The sequence below is a fragment of the Pelodiscus sinensis genome, chromosome 22 (genome assembly GCF_049634645.1).
Source record: "Pelodiscus sinensis isolate JC-2024 chromosome 22, ASM4963464v1, whole genome shotgun sequence".
NCBI classification, from domain to species: domain Eukaryota; kingdom Metazoa; phylum Chordata; order Testudines; family Trionychidae; genus Pelodiscus; species Pelodiscus sinensis.
The window spans coordinates 16,414,193-16,428,213 of record NC_134732.1 but is presented as its reverse complement, the minus strand read 5'-3'; the positions used below and the strand labels follow the sequence as shown (position 1 = coordinate 16,428,213).

Here is a 14,021-nt window from a genome sequence, read left to right as displayed (position 1 = left end):
TGCATCACTTGCTGCTACACACTTAGGGGCAGGCCTCTGCCCTGTGCACCAACAGCACACTCAACCAGGAGCATGGCTACTTCCACAGCATTCCTGAAGAACGTCCCGCTACAAGACATATGCTGCGTGGCAACCTAGTCGTCATTATCCACGTTTGCTAGACATTATGCCCTTGATCGTCTCAGAGCTACGGACATAGCAGTCGCTCAAGCAGTTCTTTCTTCTGTACACAGATAATTCCAAAGCACGATCAGCCGTTTGGATTACTGCTTCATACTCACCTATAGTGGAGCACCCACAGGGACATCACTCGAAGAAGAAGAAATTGTTACTCACCTTGTGCAGTAACATCTGTTCTTCGAGATGTGTGTCCCCGTGGGTGCTCCATGACCTGCCCTCCTCCCTGCTTCAGAGCTCTTTTATTTCTCTTTTTCAAATGTTCCGGCTAGAAGGAACTGGCGTGTCGGACCGCATGACACAGAAAAGGTGCGAACAGCGTGGGACACCTCTGCGCATGCGCGGTCCTCCAGAGGGGGCTACTGCTGGCAAAAACTTTCTGGATTGCGGCGCCGGGACAAGCCCGACACCTATAGTGGAGCACCCACAGGGACACACATCTCGAAGAACAGATGTTACTGCACAAGGTGAGTAACAATTTCTTCCCCGAGCACAAACAACCCTCCAGATCCTTGGAACCTCGAATTTGTTCTAGATACACTCATGACACCTTTCGAACCATTGTCCACGTCCAATTTTGACTCTCTCACCATGAAGGCTGTGTTCCTGCTGGCAATCACATCTGTACGCAGGGTATGAAAACTGGCAGCCTTGTTGGCATCACCTCCTTATATGGTTTTCACGGCACAGGCAATCATCCTGTGACCACAACCAATGTTCTTACCCAAGGTCAATTCCAGCTTCCATATAAATTTTACCCATGTTCTACCTTAGACCACACTCCTCTGAATGCCATGCTAGACTCCATTCACTAGACGTCCATAGAGCACTGGCATTCTATATAGAAAGAACTCGTAAAATTCTCATAAAAAACACTATGCCGTCCGTTATCATCTCAGCGAATATCTAAGATAATTGTGTCATGCATCACCAAATGCTACCAAATGAGAAATGTCACAGTACCCCATATGATCAAGGCCCATTCCACCAGAGCAGTAGCATCCTCAACAGCCTTCCTTAAAGGGGTCCCTATGAAGGACATTTGCCAAGTGGCAACGTGGTCTTCTGAACTTATGTTCCTGAACCATTATGCACTTTCCAGAGTTATCACCTCCGACAGCAGTAGCCAATGCCATCCTCTCTTTGGAGGCACCACATTGACTCTGACCCTCCTCCTTAGGTTAGCTACTGGTATGGAATCGCCCACAGTGGAGCACCCGCAGGGACACTACATGAAGAAGAAGAAGAAGTTCCTCGCCTTGTGCAGTAACGATGGTTCTTCGAGGTGTGTGTCCCCGTGGGTGCTCCATGACCTGCCCTCCTCCCTTCTCTGGAGTCTCTTGTTTTGTCTTGCAGATCTCGATGGTCGGGAGGAACTGGTGGGGCCAGATCGTGAGACCAGAAACGGTCCAAAAAGCCACAAGATGGCCGCCGTGCATGCACGGTCCAGCAAACAACAGCTAAAACATCTCCGAACTGTGGTGCCAGGACGAGCCCGACACCCACAGTGGAGCACCCACGGGGGGACACACCTCGAAGAACCATCGTTACTGCACAAGGTGAGTAACTTCTTCAGGGTATAAGAAGGGGCTCTGGGTTGAGGTGGGAAGTTGCAGTGCGGGAGACTGAGGGCTCCAGCTGGAGGAACAGGCACTGATGTGGGGCTGGAGATGAGGAATTTTGGGTGCAGGAAGGGGCTCCAGGTTGGGATTGAGGGTCTGGGAGGAAGGGAAGGGAATCATGGCTGGGACAACACGTTGGGGTGCAGAAGAGAGTGAGGACTCTGGCTGGGGGGTGCGGGCTCTGGGTTGAGGCTGGGGATGATGGGTTTGAGGGTGCAGGGTGCTCTGGGTTGGAACTCTGAGAGATTCAGAGGGTGGGAAGGAGATCAGGGCTGGGACAGGTCAGTGGTGCTGACTGCAGCCACCAGGATCCCTTTTTCTCAGGGTGTGCCAGTCAAAAACCAGACACCTGGTACCATATCACAGTCCCACCACGTAGCAGTTAAGGATGCTACCAACAGGGCTTTTGGCACAATCGGATTTCTGTGCTCTGATGACTGGGTTAGGAATAGGAGACCTTTGAATACTATGAAAGGAGAGAATTTGGATGATCCACTGACTTCTTGCAAAGCTACCTTTAGAAAACTAAAAGTATCTAGCTTTGTACAATTGCTTTGGCTTAATTATACATAGCTGATCTTCTCTTGCTCCTACTAAGTCTGCTCTTTGCTGTGTCCCAGAATTTGAAATGCCGAAAGAAAAGACTTCCACTTTAATCCGTCGTAAATGAGTTGGACTTTCTTTAGTGATCCATGAGGTGAAGCCATTACCTGAACGTGGCAGCAGGTACCATTATACATGGCAAAATGATGGTTTGGGGCACCAAAATATGATACATAAATCCAGCAGATTAAGACACACAAATTGATGGGTTACATGAGGTATTTTGCCAAAAAGCATAGTATACATGTTTATGTCCATAAATCTATTTCATAAAGCATGGTCTGGGGGGGATGAAATTGTCACACCAACAGTTCTGCTCATTCCGGGGCCTCAGTCTGGCATCTCTAGTGAATGCATTCCTGGTCTCATGGCAGACTGGCCGACTGTACGCCTTCCCCCATTCCGCTGGTCTGCAAGGTTCTCCTCAACCTCCGCAGGTACGGGCTGAATGTCATTCTGATAGCCGCAGTCTAGGGTGTGTCCACACTAGCAACCCACCCTTCTGGACCTGTCAATTTGGCGCTCCTTTCACCTTCCCTGGCTCCCAGACCTCATCACTCAGGACTGTGGTTTCCTTTGCCACCCAGACTTGTGCTCTTTCCATCTCACAGCATGGTGGCTCCCTGGCTGAATCCCATCGAACCCCATTCGTCTCACATAGCTGGCGAAATGGAAATGCTTCTTCTGTTGGGACCTCCAGCATAACATGAAATTCTTATTGGCCTCCATTCCCCAGGTGCTAGAGTATCTGGTCTCTTTGAAATATCAGGGACTGGCTATCTCCCATTTGAAGGTTCACCAGGCAGCTATTTTGGCTGTTTACCTGGGTGAGGCTGGTTGCTTTGTTTTCATGAGCCCCTGGTTGGGCACTTTCTCAAGGGTATGGATAGGCTCCACCCATCAGCCCAGCACCCAGTCCCTGCTTGGGATCTCAACCTGATCCTCTCAGCACTCACAGGTCTCCCATCCTCCACCCCTTTGATCCTTTAGCAACATGTTCATCACTTTACCTTTCATGGAAGGTTGCCATTATCCCCACTAGATGGGCGTCGGAACTCTACACCCTCATGTCAGAACCTCACAATGCTGTCTTCCATAGACACGTGGTTCAGTATCTCCATCACCTGGTTTTTCTCCCCAGAAGTGGTCTCTACCTTCAATATAGGTCAGGACATTTTCCTTCTGGTTATCTACTCCAAACCTCACCAGAGCTCATAAGAACAGCCATACTGGATCAGACTAAAGGTCTATCTTGCCCAGTATCCTGTCTTCTGACAGTGGCCATTGCTAGGTGCCCTCCAAACAGGTTATCTATCATCAAGCAACTCCACCCGTCACCCATTCCCAGCCTCTGACAAACAGGCTAGGGACACCATTCCTACCCACCTTGGCTTATAGTCATTGATGGACCTAACCTTCAGGTATTTATTTAGTTCTTTTTATTAAACTTGTTGAAGTCCTGGTGCTCACAACATCTTCTGGCAAGGAGTTCCAAAGGTTGATTGTGCTTTGCATGAAGTAAAACTTCCTTTTGTTTGTTTTATTAATTTCATTTGATGAGCCCTAGTTCTTATATTATGGGAACAAGAAAATAACTTTTCCTTATTCACTTTTCCTTATTTACTTTTTCCATACCAGTCATGATTTTATAGACCTCTTTCATATACCCCCTTGGTCTCCTCTTTTCTAAACTGAAAAGTCCCAGTCTTTTTAATCTCTCTTAATAGGGCACCTATTCCAAACCTATAATCGTTTTTGTTGCCCTTTTCTGAAATTTTTCCAATGCTTTTCCATCTTTTTTGAGACGAGGCGACCACATCTGTACGCAGTATTCAAGATGTGGGCATACCATGGATTTATACAAAGGTAATAAGATGTTCTTTGTCTTATTCTCTATCCTATTTTTAATGATTCCTAACATTGTTTGTTTTTTTGACTGCCACTGCATATCGAGCGGATGTTTTTAGAGAAGTATTCATGATGACTCCAATATCTGAAGAAGTGGAGTCTACTACTCCTGCAAGGAGGTTTAACGGTAGTTCAAATTAGGAGCTTTAATTCAAACTACTTAGTCCATGCCGCGTGTAGCCGCGGGCTGGTAGTTCGAACTATGGGGCATTTAAAAATGGCAGCGCCCAGGAACATGCAAATGAAACCTGGGATATTTAAATCCCGGGCTTCATTTGCAAGTTCGAATGCCTACATTAGCCACCCTTGTTCGAACTAGGGTGGCAGTATAGACATACGTTAGTAGATTAGTAAGGCATGATTTCCCATTACAGAAACCATGCTGACTTTATCCCAACTGTTTATGTTAATCTATGAGACTGTCAATTCTATTATTTACTATAGTTTCAACTAATTTGCTCAGTACTGATGTTAGACTTACCAGTCTGTAATTGCCAGGATCACCTCTAGAGCCCTTTTTGAATATTGGCGTGACATAGCTATCTTTCAGTCATTTGGTGCAGATGGTGATTTAAAAGATGGGTTAGAAACCAGTCAGTTCTGAAATTTCACATTTGAGTTCTTTAAGAACTCTCGGTGAATGCCAATGCTAGAACAGAGACTGCACTCCCTGGATGTCAGGCGAGCTCTCGCATTCTACATCAACAGGAATAAACTTTTTCATAAATCCTCCCAGCTGTTCGTAGCAGTGGCAGACCGTTTTCAGGGGCTGCCTGATTCATCACAGTGCATCTCCTCGTGGATCACGGTGTGTGTCCGCATGTGTTATGACCCTGATAAGGGTTCCCTACTTCTCTCATGGCACACTCTATGTGAGTACAGGCCTCTTTGGCTGCTTATCTGGCCCATGTTCCTCCAGGAAATCTGCAGGGCTGCAACATGGTCCTTGGTCCAGACCTTTACTTTCCACTATGCTATTGAAAATACGTCCAGACGTGATGCAGCTTTTGGTGCCACAGTACTTGAGTCAGCTACACCTTGACTCCGACCCCTCGTCCTGGGAATGGCTTATGAATCACCTCAACTAGAATACACACAAGCAAGCACTGGAAGAAGGAAAAACAGCAAGAAAGAAGAACGGTGCTCAGGTAGGCAGGGTCATATATAGTGCACCACACATGCACCACTCTTGGGGGCTCCACAGTCAACCCAATGGGGTGCAGCAAGGGTAAAACTTTCCAGGAGCCATAGACATGGTGTGGGCACAACTCAGTTGGAATAGACATCACCAGCACATGATGAAGAACAGCAGTTACAATGTTGAGTAATCATTTTTTATTCCAGTATCCTCCATTGTATCTTCTGGGCACATGGACAAAAACTTGCAAACCTATCAAATTAGAAATGGGCCAATGGCTCATCCGCATTTTTAAGGTGTTTATCACCATGACATCTAGGTCACCAAAATATCATTTTAGAAGTAACCAAGAGTCCTGCCTCCCTGTCAATTTTAGTTTGAGTTGCTCACATGTTGGGCTTTCAGTCTAGATGATTTTCTTGAGTATAGTTTAATGTGCTACTGTCCCTGTAACTTAAAGCATCATCTCTCAAGATTTTAAAAAACAACATTCTTGGCCCGATCCCCATGAGAGAGATTGGCATGATTATGATTGGCCTTGCTCAAAGCAGATCTTAAAAGGGCATGATCGTACATGTGCCGAGGGGAGCAATTTGGTGTGTCCATGCTTGGTGCGTTGTTTGCGCTTTAGAGGCAACAGGTGGTTAGGAGGCAGACAGTTCTAGAGTGGACAAGACCTGAGATGTATGACACATTCATTTAAAATCAGGAGAGCAGACCATGGCTGGGCTTTACAAGTGCTTTGGAGGAAAGGAGATGGAAGTGTCATACCCCAGCACCATATAGACCAGCTTCCTACATAAGGCTTGTCGGAGCACAAAGTGTGCAAACTAACTACCAAAACTACCAGCACATAACGTTTGCAAGGAGCATGCTTAGCAAATGGAGGTGTTTATTGAAATCTCTGAGTGCTGGAGAATGTCTCTTTTTAGAGCAGCTTAGAGAATGCTCTTGCCCTCCAGCCTGTCTCAATATGTTTTGTCTTCCAAAGAGAGGCTAACACTAAGTCACAAGTGTGGCAAAAGTTACTGTACACAAGCAGCTTACTCCTAACTAGGATTACACAGACCAGGGAAGAGTTTCTGTGAGCGAGGATTGGACTGCGTCAGAGCATGTCAGGATTCTCATAGGCTTGCAAACTGCCCATTTCATTACTATTCATATTGATAGGGATATAAAATTAGAGGCTTTGGTGCCTGCTGCCCTCTATAGAGAGCTCCCAGCTTCTTAAGACTGCTCCAGTCAACAGTTGTCAGCAATAAGATCTCCATTTCCATCGTCTTCACACTCATTCCTGTGGGAGTAATTTGATACACGATGAACAAGGACCAAGGTACCCATAAATTTTCCTTTAACATGTTCTATGAGCTGTGTCACGTCTAATCTTGTTTGGGTTTTGAAAGAATGCAGCAGATCCGGGGTTAGTAGGGAGTCCATGTTTTAAATGCAGAGAAAGAACTTTAAAGAGGCAGATAGTAAATACACGAGACAAACCAATACAGGCAGTCCCCGGGTTACATGGATCCGACTTACATTGGATCCCTACTTACAAACAGGGTGAGGCAACCCCGCACTAGCTGCTTCCCCCCAGAAGACCAGGGAGACGCAGAGCAGCTTTTCTCAGTAGACACCTCAGCTTGAGAATAAAGGACTGTGGGAAGTGAGGTGTGGGAGAATAAAACTGAGCTCTGGAGAAATGTTTGGCTAGAGTTTCCCCTACAATATGTACCAGTTCCGACTTACATACAAATTCAACTTAAGAACAAACCTACAGTCCCTATCTTGTACATAACCTGGGAACTGCCTGTATACTATTAACTTAGGTCCATTTCCTGCTCTTGGCTATGTCAAGATAGATCTGGACTAATTCTACTGGCTCTCGCAGATCTGATTTATGCTGGGATAGTTTATACCAGAACAATATTTGTCACATTTTTTTGCAGAAATTGAATCAAATTCATATCTGTGTCTAGAGATGAGGGAAGCCTTAGAAATGCAAGCAATTTTTTATATTCTTTTCCCCTTTTGTTCTCTGTATCCCTTTCCCAGTTTTCTCTCTTTCTCTTCCCTTTTCTTTCTTCTCCACATATTTTCCTTGCTCTCAACGATTTTCATTATTTGTCTACAAAGGAATGGAAGGAGTATATACTTTTGATAAATAGTGTATACGTATATTGTAGACCAAGAGTTATTTTTGTCCTCCCTATGGGGCCAAATTCTTCTCATTTACAGTAATGCAATAATTAATAGAGAGTAGAAAGCAGCCCCTGCATATCAGCTCCATAAAGTCACACCAATGTAATGGAAGAGAATTTGTTCCTGTGAATTTTACTTATATGCATTTATGTATATAATGAATATAGGACTCAGTCCTGACCCACTAAAGACAATGGAAGTTCAGTCAATGCAAGATGGGACCCATACCTTTTGATCTATTTGGGGAATATGAAAGATTACCCATAAGCACATGATATAAAATACGGTGCTGGCTTTCTATCAGATGTAAAAAAACACTTTTATTTGCTCTCCCCAATGTCTGAGTTGATGTTGTATTAAAAAAAAAATTCAAGAAAAAACTCACACACAACAATCCCAGGCTTTTAGTTGGATTTGCAGCCTTTTTTGCATTCATCTACCACATAGCAGAAACTCAGTTTGTGAGTGTAACTATATGGCATTCAGAGCCTAAACCCCCAACTTGATTGTGCAATTCATTATGTTGCCCTGGTGAAGTCAATGGAGCTGTTCCATTAGGACTACTTGCATAAGAGTTTCTAGACCTTCTACATCTCCCTTTTCCCCCCCTGTAAACCACAGATTTGATGATCCTTTCTTCAGTAACTAACATATTTTCCTGAAACTGGGTTCATTCTGGAGAAAAGCATCTGATGAAAAAGATTTGTGTTTAAGAATTAGCCTCTAACACTTAAAAACGTTTCCATCTCCTGATTCTTGATAATTTATGTGATCCAACTATGTGTGGTCCAAAATCTTTTAAAGACTGCATTCTCTCTCTATATTTCAGTTTTTAAAGCAAACCTATTTATTTGACAAAAAGAACAGGGAGTTCTCCCACTGTATCTGTTGTGACAGACGACATGATCTGATATCAGCGTCTTAAAAAAAGTGGTGGAACTGACTAAGTAGCAGTTCTGCAGACAAGGATCTGGGAATTACAGTGGGTGAGAAGCTGGATAGGAGTCAACAGTGTGCCCTTGTAGCCAAGAAGGCTAATGACACATTAGGTTGCATTGGGAGGAGCATGGACAGCAGATCTAGAAAAGTGATTATTCCCCTTTATTCTGCTCTGGTGAGGCCACATCTGGAGTATTGTGTCTACTTCTAGGCCCTCCACTATAGAAAGGATGTGGACACATTGGAGAGGGTCCAGCTGTGTACGACTAAAATGATTAGGGGGCTAGAGCACATGATTTATGAGGAGAGACTGAAGTATTTCGGTTTGTTTAGTCTGCAGAAGAGAAGAGTGAGGGGGCATTTGATAGCAGCTTTCAACTTCGTGAAGGGAGGTTCCAAAGAGGATGGAGAAAGGCTGTTCACAGTAGTGACAGATGGCAGAAGAAGGAACAATGGTGAAACGAGGCTTACAGGATATGCCGACAAAGTGTTCTGGGGTCGGCAGATCCCAGTCTAGACTGCTGCGCTGTGCCGACAAACAGCTGATCGGCACAGCGTGGTGGCCATTTTGATTTAAATGAAGTGGTGATTATTTAAATCACCACTTCATTTCCCTTTGTCGAGTAAACTAATCTACATGGCTCCATCGAGGGAGCCATGTAGGCTAGATGTACCATATGATTCTGCAGACAGATCTTATTACTACTTTGGCTGTATGTCCAGAATGGTAAAAAAAATGGGAGGGGGGAGGAGATGAGAGGGAACCAACTTTCCTTCCTTTTGCCACTTGCACACTTAAAATTTAGGGTTGCCAACTTTCTAATTTCACAAAACGCCTTCCCCACCCCTTCCCTAAGGCCCTCCCCCTTCTCTGAGGCCCCACTATTGCATGTTCCTCCCCCCCACCCCTTCTATTGTGTATTCTCCTCCACTCTCAGGGTACGTCTACACTACAGCGCTAATTCGAACTAACTTAGTTCAATTTAGTTAATTCGAACTAAGCTAATTCGAACTAACGCATCCAGACTAAAAAACTAGTTCGAATTAGCGTTTTGCTAATTCGAACTACATGTCTACATTAAGTGGACCCTTAGCCGGGGTTAAGGATGGCCGGAAGCAGTGCCGGCAGGCCATCAGATGAGGACTTAGAGCGTGGAGCTGCTGTCTCAGGCTAGCCGAGGGCTGTGCTTAAAGGGACTCGACCCCCACCCCGGACAGACAGTTCTCAGGGGTGCCCCGCTTGCAAAGCAGTCCTGGCTTGGATTGCCCGGAGTACCCACACTGGGCACATCAAAGCACTCGGCCATCAGACCGGCCTCACTTCCCACAGGCTGCCATCTGGGGAGAGGGGGCAATTGGGGGGCTGCAGGAAAGGTTCCACCCCCAGAAGCCCACAGAGCCAGCCCAGTCCTCCCCATCGGGAGCTCGTACCCCATTCCTCCCTCACCTCCTTCCACTTACCCCTCCCTATCCCCCCTTCCTGATGTACAAAATAAAGGACAATTGTGTTCAAAAATAGAATCTGTCTTTATTGAACAAAACTGGGGGAGACTGGGAAAAGGAGGTGGGAGAGGGGAAGAGAGAGGGTGGGAGAGGGGAGGGCAACTACAATGATGAGGGGTTTGGAACAGGTCCCATATGAAGAGAGGCTATAGAGACTGGGACTTTTCAGCTTAGAAAAGAGGAGACTGAGGGCGGATATGATAGAGGTCTATAAAACCATGAGTGGGGTGCATACAGAAAAGTTCTTCATTAGTTCCCATAATAGAAGGACTAGAGGACACCAAAGGAAAGGAAAGGGTAGCAGGCTTCAAACTAGTAACAGAAAGTTGTTCTTCACAAAGCAAATAGTCAGCCTGTGGAACTCCTTGCTGCAGGAGGCTGTGAAGGCTAGAACTAGAACAGAGTTTAAAGAGAAGTGAGATAAAGTGATGGAGGTTGGGTCCATGGAGTGGTATTAGCCAGGGGGTAGGAGTGGTGTCCCTCCCCAAAGTTTGTGGAAGGCTGGAGAGGGATGGCACGAGACAAATGGCTTGGTCACTGTCTTCGGTCCATCCCCTCCAGGGTTCCTAGGGTTGGCCACTGTCGGCAGACAGGCTACTGGGCTAGATGGACCTTTGGTCTGACCCAGTACGGCCATTGTAAGCTCAGGGCTCAGGGTCGGGGGTCTCAGTGGACCACCTTGATTTTCATGCACACCTGCTCCTGGGTGGCCAGGCTGGCAGCTCTCCTGCCCTAGATGGCCACTTTCCTGTGCGGAGGTAGTGGACAAGGTCCACGATGTCCGCTCTAGACCAGGCGGGCGCCCGCCTCTTGCGGTCCCGGGCAAGCTCCCGGGAGCCGCCAGCCGGGTCCCGGGAAGAGGGGGAGGGCTGGCATGGGCACCGTAGCTAGCCCGTGCCCCTTTAAAGAGTCCGGGGCTGGGAGGGGGCAATAGAGTTTCCCTGGTGTTGGCCAGAGGGGCCACCAGGGAAAGCTGGGGAGGGCTAGCCTCCCACTAGTTCTAATTAAGGGGCTACACACCCCTTAATTTGAACTAGTAAGTTCGAACTAGGCTTAGTCCTCATAGAATGAGGTTTACCTAGTTCGAACTAAGCGCTCCACTAGTTCGAATTAAGTTCGAACTAGCGGCGCGCTTGTGTAGCGCCTATCAAAATTAATTCGAACTAACATCTGTTAGTTCAAATTAACTTTGTAGTGTAGACATACCCTCAGTCACTTTCATTGGGCAGGGATAGAGAATTGGGGTGCAGGTGGGTGTGGGGGCTCTAGCTGAGGGTGTAGGCTCTGGATAGGCCTAGGAGTGAAGGGTTTAGGGTGCATGAAGGGGTTCTTGGCTGGGGCAGGCAGTTGGATTCAGGGGCATGTGTGGTGTGCAGGTACTAGGAGAGAGTTTGCATGTGGCAGGGGCTGGGTTGCGGGAGGAGGTTGGGAGTATGGGGCTCCTGGTGGCATTTATTGTGGCTCAGAGAAAGCAGTTGCTAGGTCTCTGCGGCCCCTAGTTTCATGGTGGCTGGTCAGGAAGACTCGGTGCGCTGCCCTCATATTACCAAATTTACCCATTACTTTGGGGTATGCTCATGTATTAGGGTTACTCTTATGGGGGTGGGGTTGTGTTCTCATGTGGAGCTTTACTTCTCCCTTCTGCCGGTTCCCTCCCAATGAAGGTCTCTTGCAAGATCTAATCAGCACTCAAAAACTGACCCTTTATATGCCCCTAGACTTAGTAGGCTTATAGCACAGCAGTGCCAAGCTGTGACCCTCATGAGCCCTTGGACTCAGTGGGCTGGGTTGAAATAGCAATTAAACCAGCCACCTTCATATGCCCCCAGGTTCAGCACCTTCCTGTCCCCTCTTTCTCGCCACAACCATTCTGCTATCAACCCACTTGATGAGCAAACCCCACAGTGTTTGGGGGCGCTATGGGGACCTTTAGTTTAGGTAGAAGGAGCGTTATTGCAAAGTCAATGGGGGAAGCCAAAACAACACTTCCAGGGAGGAGGGACAGAGAGGGAAGCAGCCACCTTAACAATGAAAGTTATTTATTTCTAGGGAGTGACCATACAAGGGGAGCCAAACAATCGCAACAGTTCCAATATTAAATCTAATTTAAATCTGGTTACACATGTTAGGGCTAGCAAACCGTAACTGATCACATAAGGCAGGGTCAGGAGACTATATATCTACAGTGGGCAGTGCGGGGGAGGAGAGGGATCTCATCATTCTGTGAAACTTTGAACTGATCGGGATTCCCAGATGGTGATGGTAGCTGGGGGTCTATAGTATTGGAGACAGGCAGAGCAGAGCAGAGCCCCCAGCAGGATCAGTCAGGAGAAGATGAAGTGCCAATGGAACTGATGCAGAATTTAGATCCGGGCATCAGAACACTTTACTTGAGCATGAGTAGGGATTTTTGTAGGGAAACAACAATGGTTCAAGAAGGAACACTAGACTTGTTTATAGGTAAATGGATGGTTCAAAGGAGTATCCCAAAGTTGTTTTGTGTAGGCTAGATAATAGGGACTGATTATTCCTGGCTATGGGCGGTGTTCCTTCAAAGAAGCTCATTATGCAATTAGGCAATTTCAATAAGTTAGATACCAATAGAGAATTTATGACTAAGCTTATCTGATAATAACTGATCTGGGTGTGGGGTGATTAGCACGGGGAGCTAACAGATATCCCACCAGGCAATGCTTTCCTGCTGTGTCCCAGTTCATGCAGTTCTTGCTTTGGAAATGCTGGTCTCCATTCTGTATGAAAATGGAAATACCTCCCTTGTCCCATCTTCTGTGCAAATGAGGCTGAGAGAGTTTCCTTAATCCTGCCACCATTTTCTGGCTGGGTTTAGGTGCCTTTTTCTTGCTTTTTTAATCTGCTAGATTCAGTCAGAGGCTAGGAGGAGAGGGGGAGGTTTTTATGTCTTCCATGGATAGTATCCCCTGGTTTCCCAAGAACACAGAGTTCGTAGGAAACACTCAGTGCTCTCAGGCATTGCTCCTGCAGCTCCCATTGCTTGCAATTCCCAGCTAAGGAGCTGCAGGAGTAGCATCTGTGGTCATGAGGGCTGTACCCAAAGCTTCTCTGATCACCCCTGAGCCTAGAGGTCGCAGGGACCTGGTGGCCATTTCTGGGAGAGCCAGGACAGGAGGGAGCTTACCTTGTTCTGTGGTGTCCATTGCACTGATTGGACTTTTAATAGGTCTAGTCAGCAATACATCTATACAGCAGGACAAAAGTCAAGTTAAGATACGCCAACGTCAGCTATGTCAATTGTGTCGCTGAAGTCGAAATAGCTTAAATTGGCTTTTGGCGCTGTCTACACAGCCGAAAGTTGAAGGAAGAACGCTCTTCCTTCAACATCCTTTACTGCTCATGAAATGAGGGTTACAGGAGTCTGAGTAAGAAGTCCTCCAGCTCGACATTATTTAGACATAATGGCTTGTAGTGTATGGCTACGTCTACACTGGCACCCCTTTCCAGAAATGCTTAAAACGGAACAGTTTTCTGCTATAGGTATTTCCGGAAAAAGCGCATCTACATTGGCAGGATGCTTTTCCGGAAAAGCACTTTTTCCAGAAAAGCGTCCATGGCCAGTGTAGACGTGCTTTTCCGGAAAAAAGCCCCAATCGTCATTTTTGCGATCGGGGCTTTTTTGCGGAAAAGACTACTGTGCTGTCTACACTGGCCCTTTTCCGGAACAGTTTTTCTGGAAAAGGACTTTTGCCCGAATGGGAGCAGCATAGTTTTCCAGAAAAACACTGACAATTTTACAGTAAATCATCACTGCTTTTCCGGAAAAGCAAGCGGCCAGTGTAGACAGCTGGCAAGTTATTCCGGAAAAGCGGCTGCTTTTCCGGAATATGTGGCCCAGTGTAGACACAGCCTATATGTTAGTTGTTCCAAAATAACTCTGCCCTGTAGACATATCCTTAAAT

General features: G+C 46.5%; 1 protein-coding gene across 2 annotated transcripts in view; it reads left to right on the top strand.

The window, feature by feature from the left end:
• Nucleotides 1-5,140: 5,140 nt before the first annotated feature.
• The window catches only part of LOC102449345 (histo-blood group ABO system transferase-like), a 44,701-nt gene continuing 35,820 nt past the window's right edge, over nucleotides 5,141-14,021 (top strand). Inside the window, exon 1 of one of the 2 annotated variants that reach the window (XM_075905352.1) lies at nucleotides 5,141-6,781. In XM_075905352.1, coding sequence (XP_075761467.1) covers nucleotides 6,766-6,781 — 16 coding nt within the window. In that variant the 5' untranslated portion in view covers nucleotides 5,141-6,765. The remainder of the gene's footprint in view (nucleotides 6,782-14,021) is intronic. The other variant, XM_075905353.1, reaches the window with a different exon arrangement.